This window comes from Alligator sinensis, unplaced genomic scaffold (genome assembly GCF_000455745.1).
Source record: "Alligator sinensis unplaced genomic scaffold, ASM45574v1 scaffold1244_1, whole genome shotgun sequence".
Classification (NCBI taxonomy): domain Eukaryota; kingdom Metazoa; phylum Chordata; order Crocodylia; family Alligatoridae; genus Alligator; species Alligator sinensis.
The window spans coordinates 322,620-335,522 of NW_005842591.1; the positions used below are offsets into that span (position 1 = coordinate 322,620).

Consider the following 12,903-nt stretch of genomic DNA (forward strand, 5'->3'; position numbering starts at 1 on the left):
CCAGCTGGGCGCTGCAGCACGTGGCGGGGCGGCCTCGAGGGTGCAGCGCCGGGCACGTGTGACCCGCCCCTTCCCCTGCCGGCGCCGGGGGAGCAGGCCACCTCAGCCTCTCCTCGGGCACGGCCACTCACACTGACACCCAGCTAAAGGAGCAGACCCCCCGCAGCAGTAGGGAAGCTGGACAGCTTGAGGGGAAGGCAGGAAAGAGCCCCTTGTTGGCAAGGAACTGCCAAGGGGAGGCTCCAAGGAGGCTGAGGGAAGCGGCCCTGGGTCGTGTGGAGTCATGGCTCATGATGAGCTCCTGGAAGAGCCGATGGCTCAAGGTTAACGCGCAAAGTCTTCACGGCAGGCGCAGAGGGGCTCGGACGGAAAAGCCGGGCTGCCTCCCTTGCGGAGAATCACCCCCACGCTGCTCTAAGACCCGGCCTGCACAGAGGGACGGTTACCCCGGTAACTGCTGGGACACAGCCACGTGGCGGGGCGGGGATCTATTCCAGGCCTCTTGCACCTGACGCCGTGCAACAGCAGTTGAAGTAGTAATCCAGGACGCGGCACCCACGTCCCCTGAGCACAGCTACAGCACCCCACAGGGAGGCAAGAAACAGCTTCTCTAAGCACTGCATAAGAGCCCTGCATACGCCCGCGGTTCACAGAACAGCAGGCCTGCTCCTCCAGCCCACCCCGCTGTCCCTCTCTCCCTTGACCCGCGGCTGCCCATTCCTAGCCCAGACCACGCCATGCACAAGCACACGCACACGCACACGCTGCTGCAGCCTCCAGCAGAGTTGGAAGCACCCTAAACAAAATAAGGATCCTGTTGCACTGCTGAGTTGCTGGCTCAGCCAGGTTTGTAAATAAGGATATATCTTTAGGACAATGCTGGAGCACCAGAACCGTCTGCGCTCTGGGGGGGAGGCGGAGAAGTTTCTATCCAACTCTGTGGGGGGAAGGAAGGCAGAGTTGGGCAAAACCCAGCTTCAGTCAGATCAGTAGCCTAGGCCCAACACCCACTGCTTTGGCTGGCTAAGTACAGCATCTCTGCCACCGAGGAACAGGACAAGTGCGTCCCTTCCGGGAGAACGCAGCGCACAGTTCACACCTTGGATAAGAGGAACCCAGAGCCAGGCTGTCACAACAGCCTAGCCTAAAGAGCCACAGCCACCTGGAGAGGCCTAGACCATCGCCACAGCCTTTCCCAGTCCAAGCTTTGTGGGACCTGTTGAGAGGGAGAGGAACGGTCAAGGACAACTCGGTCCTTACTCCCAGACTGGGCTGTGGTACTGCCTCCTTCCCAGCCGGGGCTGGCCTAGTGTCCTCCCTTACTCGCTGGTGAGGTAGGAGGGAGGTGAACGCTAACTGCTGGCAACATGATGAGGCCTGCCTTCCTGTTAAAAGGATTAGTTGCTTTTGCCACACTTACACAAAAGTTCCTTGTGCCGCACCTTACAGGGCGTGTTTGTGCTTCTGCACAAGGGAGGAGTGCGGGGCTCTCTGGGGCAGCTGATCTGGGAGTAACTTGTACACCATTACTTACTGCACACCAAGAACAGTAGCTGGATCCAGCACTTCAGTCCTGCTTTCTCATCCCTGCTCTTGCAACCAGGCATTTATCCGTGCTACAGGCCGCATAGTCCCTGCATCATGCCTGGGGAAGTGGGCACATCCCTCCCAGAAGGCTCTGCTCCGGTAGGAGTTCTGCCCAAGCACGAGCTCCAGTTCTTGCCCTCGTGAAAGAAGGGAGAATGGCTGGTATTCAGCTGCCAATCGAACCTGGCCCACTTCATCATTTCTGGTGATGTTTTAGCACTGATCATGCTGCTAAACACCTATTTCACAGGCTGATTTCATGACCTCCCTTAGAGGAATCTCACATCGCGTGGTCCACGTCTGTCAGCAAACAGTCAGCCACAGAGGAGAACTAACACCCGCTACCGCCCAGTCAGCTGGGGCCTTGTGATCACAGGCCACCCCATAGCTGCCTGCAAGATCGGGGTCACGCTATCTCCTCTCTCACACCACAGGCATTTTTCACACTGACTTCAGCGAGAAGGCATCACACCCCATGTGACACAGGGCTCTCACTGCCGCTTGTGACCACTGCGTATGCAGTCACTTGCTGTACAACAAAGATGTTCTGAGACCAAAACCAAAAAAGAACAGCCAATTAAAAGCAGGCGCCACCTCCTCCAGCTGCGTCAAAGACAAATTGAACTTGGGCCTGCAACACACGCCAGTGTCTGAGAGACAAAAGGGAATGCCTGCGCTGTCCTGAGGATTAGCAGGCGCTAGACACGACTCCCAAGTCTGGTGGCCTCTCCTGCCAGGAGTTGCTATTTCCGCTGTCTGACAGCCTCGTCACCTGCCTTGCGGGCTCCTGTTGCAAACCGCCACATGGTCCCAACCCCAACATCTGATCCTTCTGTCTCCTCATTACTATGAGGGCATATGTCAGCTTCTTAGAGTAAGAAGAGCCCTAAACGAGCACCCTCCATGGCGGAGCTGGCCCCGCAAAGCCAAGAATAAAAAAATATACCTACACACGGGAACACGGTCCCGAAGCACAGACAAGCACTAACAGTGTCTCTCCCATAGAAATGAACGGCTCAGGACATGCTAATTAAGCCAGCTGACAAGCTTGTAAAAGTGAGCTACCTCCTGTACCTAAGGCCAAGCAGGCTGTAACGACAGGCCCTCACCAAGCCCTCTGCGAACATCAAGCAGTTTCATGCACGCGCCATTTCCATTTCAGTCAAACCCATTTTGCAGCGATTTTCCATCACCGCCGACCCTGAAGACCAGCTGCTCTGGGTACTTGGTTCTGTTGACTGTTTTGCCTGGAAGAATCCCTGGAACAGGCTTTGTGGTGGCTTGAGAAGGACCTTTGTGTCTCCAGGCCCCACAAAGAAAATGGTTTCCCCATTGTAGCTTGCAGCAGATGAGACATCTCTGAATCCTCAAAGCACGCTTACCCGTCTTTCTTCCCTGCAAGGTGTCATCTTCAGAGGCACCTGCTATGGAAATGTGATCTAAGCTTGGCTGGGAAGAAAGGAGAAGATACATGAAAGTGTCCAGATTCTAGTCAGAATGAGGGGGCAGCCACAAGGTCTGAGCAGCTGAAAGGAATAAAGGAAAAGGAACCAGTTGCTTGCGCTGGGACTGCGTTTTACTGCGAGTGGAATATGAAAGTGAGAAACATCTGAGGCACCAGAATGTTCCCTACTTGGAGAAGACAAGTCTGGCTCTCAGCTACCATCGAAAGGAGTCTCGCCGTCGCTTTGAGGAGCTCCTGCATTCCGTGCAGCAGTGACTAACGACTCCATAGCGGGTTTTGCCAGTGCCACTGAAGCAACCCCTTGTCTGGCTCTGGATTTCCCTGAGCTGCTTGGGACCTGGACTTCCCAGGAAGCCCCGAGGCAGGGGCAGCAACAGGCAGCAATCTACAAGTGGCTTCGCTGGCTGGACTGGCCCGAGGACGCGGGGCTTCAGTGGCAGCCGTTCTCCCACACCTCTACAGGGAAAGCAACAGCGGCAGGCCCTACCTCCACGCTGCCCCAGGGAAAAGTGGTGGCAGTGGCTGGGTCCTACCACCTCCCACCCACCCGACCTGCAGCCCAAAAAGTTTGCTGACCACCGCCCCACGGCATCTCATTAGTTTAACCCAAAGAAGAGCTGAGAAGCAGCTGGAGCAGACACGCGTTCATCCCAGCACCCACTCTGCACCTCCTGATGTCAGCTGCCTCCAGCTGCTGCATCCAAGTGTCAGGCAACAACTTGAGAGGCCCTGAGCACCCATGGGCTGCAGCAGCACCTGGCATGGTCCACAGTCAGCAATCTCCCTCCCCGTGTCATTATTAACTCTTTGCTAACCAAAGACAGATATAAAAAGAGGGGGTTTTTAATGTTAAAGGACAAGTGTATTTATGCAGCCCCTTCTGGGCTGAAGGGCTCCAAAGCACGATACAGACAGCGCCCAGCCCACAGCACTTACTCAGCCTGCTCACGGCTGAGCCCCTAGAACTCCAGTCACGGTAGGAAGTGTTTCAAGCTCCTGCTGGAAGAAGGCTGGACCTTTTCGTCTTTGAAGTGGACACCGACAGCACAGGGAGCCTCAGACAGGCTGCAAGTGAGACGAGCACCAATTTACAAGAAGCTGTGGGCCCACGGGTCCAGGCAGATGCTGGAGTTTACCCGCCTTTGCCTGCTATGGAGACGCAGGCCTCAGGAACTTGGTTTTTGTTCCTGGTTCCTTTCTCCTTCTACGTACATCCCACGTCCACTAGATGATGCAAAGGTAAGAGGCAGGACCTGAAGATTTGCCCAGGTCTCAGCATTAATCTCTTTTCAGTCTGGAATTCTGCCAGAGCGGCGCGTTCCACTCCATTGCCTTGGGTTTGTTCACGAGTCTCAGCAGCTCCACACCACACGAGCTGGCCCTACCCAAGGAAAGAGCTCAATTCATCAGCTTCACTCTGAGCTTCAGGTATACATCACAGAGGAAGATGTCCGACAGGTCATTCCCAGCCTCCTTGGCGATCCTGCTGATCATATTGCCATCCATGCCGATCAGCATGTTCTGCACCGGCACAGAAAGAGAACGTCAGTGCAGTTCACCAAAGCAGCCTGCACTACCCGCCGGGCAGGAGAGCTCCACAGAGCAGCACAGCCACTGTGCAGGCCAGAGAAGGGAACACTTCTGTTAGAAACACCACCCACACCCTGGAAAGGTGCAGCTCTGGGTAGAAGGCACCTGGAGGCCTCTGGCCTCAACCTCACACTAGGGCAGCTGGGCATTAGCAACAGATTGTGCCAAAGGGGAGGGTGTGGATAGCCCATGGCCGGCCAATGCATGGACTGGGAGGCTTGCCCGCTCATGCATGTGCCTAGTCAAAGAGGTGGCAGGGAACAGACCCCTTCGCCACCTTGTTCTCTCTTGAGGTGGGCTGGGTGTGGCAGAACCTTTCACTGGACGAGCTTTGCAGTTAGCAGAAAGGTGAAAGAAGCTTTCAAGCACAAACTGCCCTTCCGCAAATCTCCAACCCCACTGCTGCTGTGGGCTCTGTCAAGGGGGGCACGGCAGGGCTGGCCTCACCTCGTTTAAACCTACCACAAAGCCAGCGAGAGTGAATACAAGTTATGTTGCGCCTGACCTGCTGTTCGCAGCCCCACTGTGCCAGGCCATAACTAATGCAGTCAGCAGACACATGCAGGGATCCAGAGAAGCAGCTTCTTGTGCTCCGTGTTCCCCACACACCAGCAGTGGGGGGTGGGGAGAGCGGAGCCAGTGCCGCGACCCTCACCTTATGCGTCAGCTTCTGGACCAGCAGGGTCTGCAGGATGACGAGCTCCCCAGCTGGGCCCTCACTCCAGCTCTCCATCTTCTACAACAGCAGAACGCAACCGCAATGAACGTGGCACCCCCGGAAGAGCAAGTCCTCTTCCTCCCAGGGTAATGCCCCCAGCCGTCACACCCCTGCCTTTTCACCCATACTCAGGCAGCGCCGGCCTCCAGGGGACTCCATTTCTCAGCACTGGGCTTGGGGCTGACAGTGCCACATAACCTCAAACTGGTTTTGTCAGAGACTTCAGCAGCAATTTCTGAGCCAAGCCATTTCCTACCTGAAGCACAGAGTAAGGCACCTCCTTCGGCAGGTACTCCAGCAGCTTCTCACGGATGATGTTGTCACAGATCTCCTGAGGGGACTGGCTGGTCAAGACCCTGCTGTGGAACTCCCACGGGCCTGGCTTGGCTTGCAGCAGGAGGTGTCTCTGCAGCACAAAGCACAGGGGCAGTTACCGATTGCCTGGCACTGTCACATGCTGCTCACGCCAACCATGGCTTGTCTTCCCCAGAAGCACCACAGTACGCTCTCTCTGGTCAAACATTAGCACATTTAAGCCGCCACATTTGGCAGGGGAAGGGCAAGTTTTAGTTCCCAAAACAGACTTTGCCAGGGTTCCTGTGTCCCTCAGAACAGGCTGTACAAGCTGGGGAAAGGATGGAAACAAAAGCATGGGATTTCAGCTCCCCTGTGCCTCAGCCCACAGGGAATAAGTGTAGGTGCTTGAGCAACAGAGTCTCACCAAAAGTCCAGACTAGGTTCTTTGCATAAATGTGGTATCTTTTATTAGACCAACTAAACAGTTGGAAACTTTTTTGCAAGCTTTCACGTATGTATCCAAAAGCTTGCAAAGAACAATTTGTCCAACTATTTAATTGGTCTAATAAAAGATACCACATTTATGCAAAGAACCTAGTCTGCCTGTGTCCTTAGACCAACACAGCTACAACCAACACCACCAAAAGCCCAGGGCAGAAACAAGGCAAAAGGTGCTGTTCATGCATACACTGAAACAGGATGGAGCTCCCATGCCCAGAGGGCATTCATCACCAGCCTGCCATGGACTCCTCAGGGACCTGCAGGTTCCTGAGCATGAGACAGGCAGGCAGAAGCTAGCACCCCTATTCCCCTACGGGACAGGCGGCTTGGTGTAACCGAGTTAACCAGAGGTGCTGCAAGGGTGGAAGGGGGCTCATTGCTGAATATAACGACAGATGCAAAATCCAAGTGCTCTGGGCACCTCACCTTCAGTGTCTCCACCTCATCTGCGTGGAGAGCCGCCAGCATGAAGATCTCCCGGAAGTGCGGCCAGCCTTTCTTTTTCAAGTCTCCAGGCACAGGGGGGCTTGGCATAGGCACTTCTCCTGTCCCCTCCAAAGTGTGGAGAAGCCCCGAGGACCTGACAGCGCTATCAGCATCCGAGTCATAGCCCAGCTGGGCTTGACCAGCCTTCTGTGGGCAACTGGACTCTTTGGCTGCATTTTCAGGCAGAGGAGCCTGGGCACCCTGCAGGGGGGTGCTTTTAGTGGAATGCGAATGAGGTTTAAGCAATGGTTTCACTGCCACCTTCTTTCCATTGACTACTCCCTCAGTGAGCTGTACTACCAGGTCCAGCAGAAGGTGCTTCTTCTTCAGCAGGTCCACCTGTACAAAGAGAAGGGGGAGAGATCAGGAGTTTACCCCACTGGGAACAGGCCGGCAGCACCTGAGGTTTCAAGCAGCTATTCTTATATATTAACTGAGCCAAAGGAGAACAAACCCTTGCTGGTGGTTGCAGGGGAAGGTGCTTAGAGTTTAGATAGCATGCTATGATTTTCCACAATGACAGGGCAGGAAGTCAGCACATTTGTAGCTCAGAAATGGTTATTTTCAGAGACCAGAAAGCTGGAATTCAAACTCTAGCTGAGATTTTTTAAGATGCAGGGCACCCACTGAAATATTTGCCATGTATTTAGGTTTATCCAGAGGAGAAGGGGGCTTATTCCAGACTCTCAATGCCCCACCATAAGTTATAAGAATAAAATTGAGCCACCCAGTGAACACCAAGCCTTGCTCCCCAAATCTGGATTCAAAAGCCCATCTCTGTATCACATGTAAAGGTACATGCCTTCCAGTATGCCTCAGGTCAAAAACCATTCTGAAACAGAGGGAAAAAAACCTGCCCTTGAGTTCAGTGACCCTCATCCTCTTTCAACATGATTTTGGATCCAACTCAAGCGTCTCCACCAATCCCCACTGTGGCAGCATGGTATGACGAGAGATATGATCTCTCACGTGGCTGCAAGCCAAGCCACGTAGGGCTTTGCCGAACAAAACCAACGCCTTCAGTTTAACCCTGAAAACAAGAGGCTGCCAGCACAGACCGTGGCACACCACTGACATGTGCTGCCACTGAGAGGCAATGGCTTGCTACAGCCTGCACCAGATAATATTTCCAGGCTGACCCAAATTGGAGTCCTGTATAAGTGTACTGCAGAACCCAAGCCTGGACACAGAGGCATGGCTTACAGTAGCAAGCTGTGCGCTTTGCAAGACTAAAGCTTCCTCCTGTGCAGCAAGAGAAGAGAGACTGGAAACCTTAAGTCCAAAAGCCACAGGAGAGAACATACAGCATTTCTTTAACATCCCCCCCGCCACCTTTGCCCCCCATAGGTATAAAGGAAAAAAGGCCTGGAAATAATGGCCAAGGTACCAAGGCAAAGTTTTTAGAGCAAGTGATGGTTCTGGGGGTCCACATTTTAGGGCCATCTGTGGACACTTTAAAGGTCCTGGTTTTCAAAAAAGGAACTTGACACATTATGTAAAACAACAGGCCCTTTAATACACCCAGTCCCAGTCACTCAAGGAACCAAAGAGGGAATCAAACCACGAGTGACTTCAACAAGCCGTAACCTACTCACTCTACAGGGAGCCACAGCGCTCATTTACCTTGTTCAGGACCAGGATGCTAGGAATCTGCAGAAACCTAGAAAGACACTTCAGCACCTGGGGACTCAGCTGGTTCCGTGTCCAGTGATCCGACACATCCACCAAAACCACAACTGCCAAGCAGAGAGAAACACCTGAACCCTCTCTTTGCACAAACTGGCCTATGGTTCCCACCTGACCAGGATCCCGAGTCATTAGCTTTCTCGGTTTAAAAATCCCCAATTCTCTGATGAAAGAACCCTGAACCCACATTTTCTGTGATTAAAACGAAACGCCGCTATACGAGTATCAGTTGAACAAAACGTTTTCTTAACATATTTAGTATTTTAAAGCAATTTGGAAGCCTACCAGTGCCTCGATCGTTATAATAAGATGCATTCTAAATACCTATTTTGGTGTTTAAAACAAGCAAAAGTCAATTATACAACAGGGGTTTTCTTTTTTTTTTTAAGAAGAGCACCCCTCCTGGCAGCAGTGCCCGGATGCAGAGCGGGGGTGGGGGTGGGGGCCGGACATGAAGCAGGGGCGTGCATACAGTCGTATGGCCAGTTGCGTGTGCAGCTCCACAGGCTGCTGACAGGCCTCATGCCTGGCCAGTTGTGCCCCACCTGTCAGCAGCCCACGGAGCTGCATGTGCGACCGGCCACGTGAAAGCAGCACGTGGCAGCGTGGGGTGGTGGATAGCAGTAGCCGCGTGAGGTGCCTCCCCTCTCCCACCCCCACAGGCTGGCACCTGTGCGGCCCACAGAAGGGAGATGCTGCCCTCGCCCCTCCTTCACCCTTCTCCCCTAGCCCTGCTCCTGGGAGGCAGTGGCACGGGGTAGTGGGTGGCAGCGCTCTCCCTGCCCACCCGCACGTACCCCCTAGGACCTTCCAAGTACCCCCAGCTGACAACCCGTCATAGAAAATCAGAGCTCCCCCTGCCCCTTCACTAACCAGGACACAGGTCCAGCTGAAGCTGTCTTCCACACTGCTTTGTGGCACCAAGCAGCCCCGATATACAGGTGCCCTGCCCATGCCCTTGCCCCAGCTGCCCTCCCACATCACGGAGCTGCCTGGACTGCTCCACCCAATCTACAGACAGTTAGGTATCTGTGACAATAGAGGCCACAAGCACCAGCGACAGAGAAAGTGAATGGGGCTCTCACCCAAGTCTGCGTGTTTCATGCTGTCCCACGGGTCAATGATGAGGGACTTCTCCAGATTGTGCCTGTAGGACAGATGCACATTGCACAACTACACAGACACTGGATCGCACACCACCGCTGCACCCATTTCACATCTTCCAGGAGCCAGCTAGCACAACACTGCCTTGGGGCCTGCAACGTCTCTTGCTCTGGGTGCACGCACATTGCTCAGCACCACGCGGCCCTGACTGAGACTGTAGCCCCCACTTGCTCCTGTGAGACCAGCCATTAGTGCAGCGACAAGCACGAGGCTCAAAATGCTCAACGATCTACGAACACCTCATGTCTGCCCTACGCGGGCGCCTATCACCTCTTGCCCTGCCCCTCGTGCTCCTGCAGCAGAATCCATGCTCTAGTCCCCTCGAGCCCGGGCCAGCCGGATTCTAGTTTTACCCACGTTAAGAGTGGTACCTTTTGGCTTTCTGAGGACTGGTGAGGCCAGGTGTGTCCAGAATGATCTGCAAAGAGAAAGACAGAGCAGCAACGCAACACAGATCTTTCTGTAGTTCCTGACATGAAGCTTAGACTCACATTTATGCGATTAACCCCAAGCAAAGGGCAAAAGCATTGCGTGCTAGCTGCCCGCCGTGGCAATGGGGTGCTGTCCGACCATGCAGGGAAACCTACCAGCTGAGTGTCTTCGTGTGTGACAACACCGTGGGCACTGCATCGCGTGGTGTGCACCTTCTTGGATACCGGGAACGCCTGCAGGAGCCCAATGCAGACGTGTACGTTACTTGGGGAAAGTCAACCAAACCAGCCGGCAGCCTGACTCTACGGCACCGTCCAGATCACAACAGCACAGCTTTACCTTCCTGCCCAGCAGCTGGTTGGAGAGGGTCGATTTCCCGGCATTCGGTGCCCCAACGATGGCGACCCTAAGCACCTTGGGGTTGTCGGGCTGATCCGGCTGCTGCACCAATAAGCGACCTTGCTCCGCTGCAAAGAGGGACACAAAGCGTACCAGCACCGTCACGACACCCGAACCGCTAACGCCAGAAGCCAGAGATCCCGCGACACCGCAGCGCGAAGGGGACGCGGCAAGACTGCTCGTCTCCATCCCATCTGCGAGCGCGGAAGGCGGCCTCGGCACCTGCCCCCACCCAGCTTCCTGCTCCCCGATCCCGCCCCAACGCCCACCGGCCGACGAAGGGATCGGTCTTCGCTAGCCCCACAGCACGCTCCGCGCTCCCGCTCTGCCGGCACCGGAGCGGCTTGGCCCCCGGCCCCCTGCCAGCGCTACTGGGCCAGTCTCCGTGGCAACCCTGGCCCCCGCGCTGCTGGCGTCTCCATGAAAACGGGGCCCGATGCGGCCCGCCAGCCGATTTTGGCCCCGCGCGCCCCGAGGCGGCAGCAGACGAGGCTTCTGGGGCAGAAGCAATGTGCTTGACTAGCCCCACTGAGTCCTGGGGAGCGTGCTCCCGCCACTGAAGAGCGCGCGTGTCCCGCAGCAGGGCGCTCACCCCCGCAGGCCGGCACGGGCGGCGGGCGCTCGCGGGGCGGCCCCAGGATGGCGTGCGGGCCCGACCTGCCCGCAGCGCAGCGCGCAGGACAGGCCGCGCCCCGGGCCCGGCCCTCCAGCAGCCAGCTCCCGCTGAGCCCCGCCAGGCGGCCCCGCAGCGCCCGGCCCGCCCCCGCCCGCAGCACCACGGCGCTGGGTGCCGCCATCTTGCCCCGCCGCGGAGCATGGCGGGAGCCCCCAGCGCCGCTCCCATTGGCACCACGGAGAGCGCGGAGCGGAGGGGCCAGCGCGCGCGGGGGTTTGTGGGGCGCGGCCAGCAGGCAGGGGGGGCGCGAGGCCCGGCTCCGCCTGCGCATGCGCTGTGGGGAGTAGGTGCGTCCTGCATTTGCGTTGTGTACCCCGTCCCGTGCCCCTTGCACAAGCTTTACACATGCACTGTGCGCTTGCACCCGTGCTGTGCAACCCCATATATGCTGTCCCCCCCTGCACGTGCACGGGGAACACCCATGTTACCGTGCCCCCCCTGCAAGTGCACTGTGCCCCCCCCATGTCACTATGCCCCCCCAGAGCCTCCTGGCAGCCCCTCCGCACTCCCCTGAGCCCCCCAGCACGGGCCAGCCGCCTCCTGCCCTGCAGCGCCAGCTCACAGCAGCGCCGGGCGACCCAAACCCTGGGCCCAGGCCGCAGCACCCGGCCTGACCCCTGCCCGGGGCTGCGGGCGGCTGTGCCCCGTGCCCGCCCGGGTGAGTGGGGCTGACGGGGCCACGGGCCAAGGGCAGCCTGTGCAGGAGGGAAGCAGGGAGGGGGCAAGCTGGCTGTTGAAGGGAAACAGGCAGGGAGAAAAGCCAGGAGGCCGCGCCGGAGCCGTGCCGCGGAGGGGCAAGCCGGGGCCGTGGCGCCGCCCAGGGCCTGAGGCAAGGGGCGAGCAGTACGTGGGGGCCGGCTTTCCGCTCCCCTCCAGGCGGGCCCCGGGGCTCCGTCCCCGCACAGCGACCCGGCGTGGGCGCGGGGCTGAGCCTGAGGCCCGTCCCGCAGGCACCGCGGGGCCAGGACCCTCAATGCCTCGCAGCCGGGGGACCCCGGCCCCTCTCCACCCCCAGGGCAGGAGCTGCCCGGCCCCGAGCGCGCGTGGAGACAGACACCAGCAGTGGGAGCAGCCGCCTTTATTGGTTCACAGCACGCGCAGCCCCGGTCCCCGTGGCCCCGTATCCCGGTCCGGCCGCGCCGCGCCGCTGGGCTCCGCTCCTCCTGGTCCGGGGCAGGCGAGGCGGCGGTAGAACCGTCACCATTACTAAACTCAGTAATGGTAACGGTTTCCCCGACGCCCCGGGGTTGTCGCTCGGTGTCCAGATGCCTTCGCCGGGGGCCGAAACGCCCTCTCGCCTCCGCCACGCCGGGGTCCACGCTTTGCCCCCCACCCTACACCCGCTGCCCTCGCCCCTGCTCCTGCCACCCCCAGGACGACGTGGCTGCGCTGGGCGCCGAGGAGGGGAGAGGCCGGGGTAGTACATCATCTATACTGTAGTGTCTCATATCCGACTTACAGTATACGATGATATCCTGCCCAGAGCCCCCCGCGCACGCCGGGCTCTACCGCCGCGCCGGGCGCACCTGGGGGCCAGGAGAGAGCGGTGTTAGGGGGGCGCCGGGCAGGGCTGGGGCTCCCTGAGCCAGTGGCAATGCCCACCCTGGACAGGGCACCAGGCCCGTGGCTGTGGGGACGTGGGGCAGTGCAGACGCCGCTGCGGGAGGGACCCCGCGAGCTGCTCCAGGCCACCCCGCAGCTTCCCACGCTCCTGGCTGGAAGCCGAGGCCAACCCTGCCCTGGGGAGCCCCGGCCTGTCTGCAGGGTGCCCTTGGCACACCCCAGCTGAAACCAGGGGGGCACGAGCCCCTTCCCCCTGGGGCCCCATACTTACCTGGCCGGGCCTGGACAGGCCTGGCTGCCTGGGCGGGACGGGGGGGGGGGGGGGGCCCGGCCCCCCCC

At 58.1% G+C, this 12,903-nt stretch overlaps 1 protein-coding gene and 1 long non-coding RNA gene across 2 annotated transcripts; both read right to left on the reverse strand.

Moving 5' to 3' along the window:
• Positions 1-3,892: 3,892 nt before the first annotated feature.
• ERAL1 (Era like 12S mitochondrial rRNA chaperone 1) lies at positions 3,893-11,161 on the reverse strand. Its single transcript, XM_006032868.2, has 10 exons — positions 10,918-11,161; positions 10,266-10,393; positions 10,082-10,159; positions 9,866-9,912; positions 9,416-9,477; positions 8,268-8,380; positions 6,585-6,983; positions 5,617-5,766; positions 5,298-5,378; positions 3,893-4,573 (listed from the first exon to the last, which is right to left on the reverse strand). Exons 1-10 carry the CDS (start codon positions 11,120-11,122, stop codon positions 4,451-4,453), a joined length of 1,386 nt encoding a protein of 461 aa, XP_006032930.1. The 5' UTR covers positions 11,123-11,161; the 3' UTR covers positions 3,893-4,450.
• A 903-nt stretch (positions 11,162-12,064) lies between these two features.
• Positions 12,065-12,883, reverse strand: LOC112551766. Its single transcript, XR_003096076.1, has 2 exons — positions 12,836-12,883; positions 12,065-12,527 (listed from the first exon to the last, which is right to left on the reverse strand). It is a non-coding gene; the product is annotated as an uncharacterized LOC112551766 (long non-coding RNA).
• Between the last annotated feature and the right edge of the window lie 20 nt (positions 12,884-12,903).

Bases quoted from the DNA above. Each gene is read 5' to 3' on its own strand.
- ERAL1 (XM_006032868.2), bottom strand. From the start codon at position 11,122: ATGGCGGCACCCAGCGCCGTGGTGCTGCGGGCGGGGGCGGGCCGGGCG. The intron at 10,394-10,917 runs GTGAGCGCCCTG...CCCTCTTTGCAG, and splicing joins GCCCGTGCCGGCCTGCGGGG to CGGAGCAAGGTCGCTTATTG. The intron at 5,379-5,616 runs GTAGGAAATGGC...CTGCTGTTGTAG, and splicing joins TGCCTTACTCTGTGCTTCAG to AAGATGGAGAGCTGGAGTGA.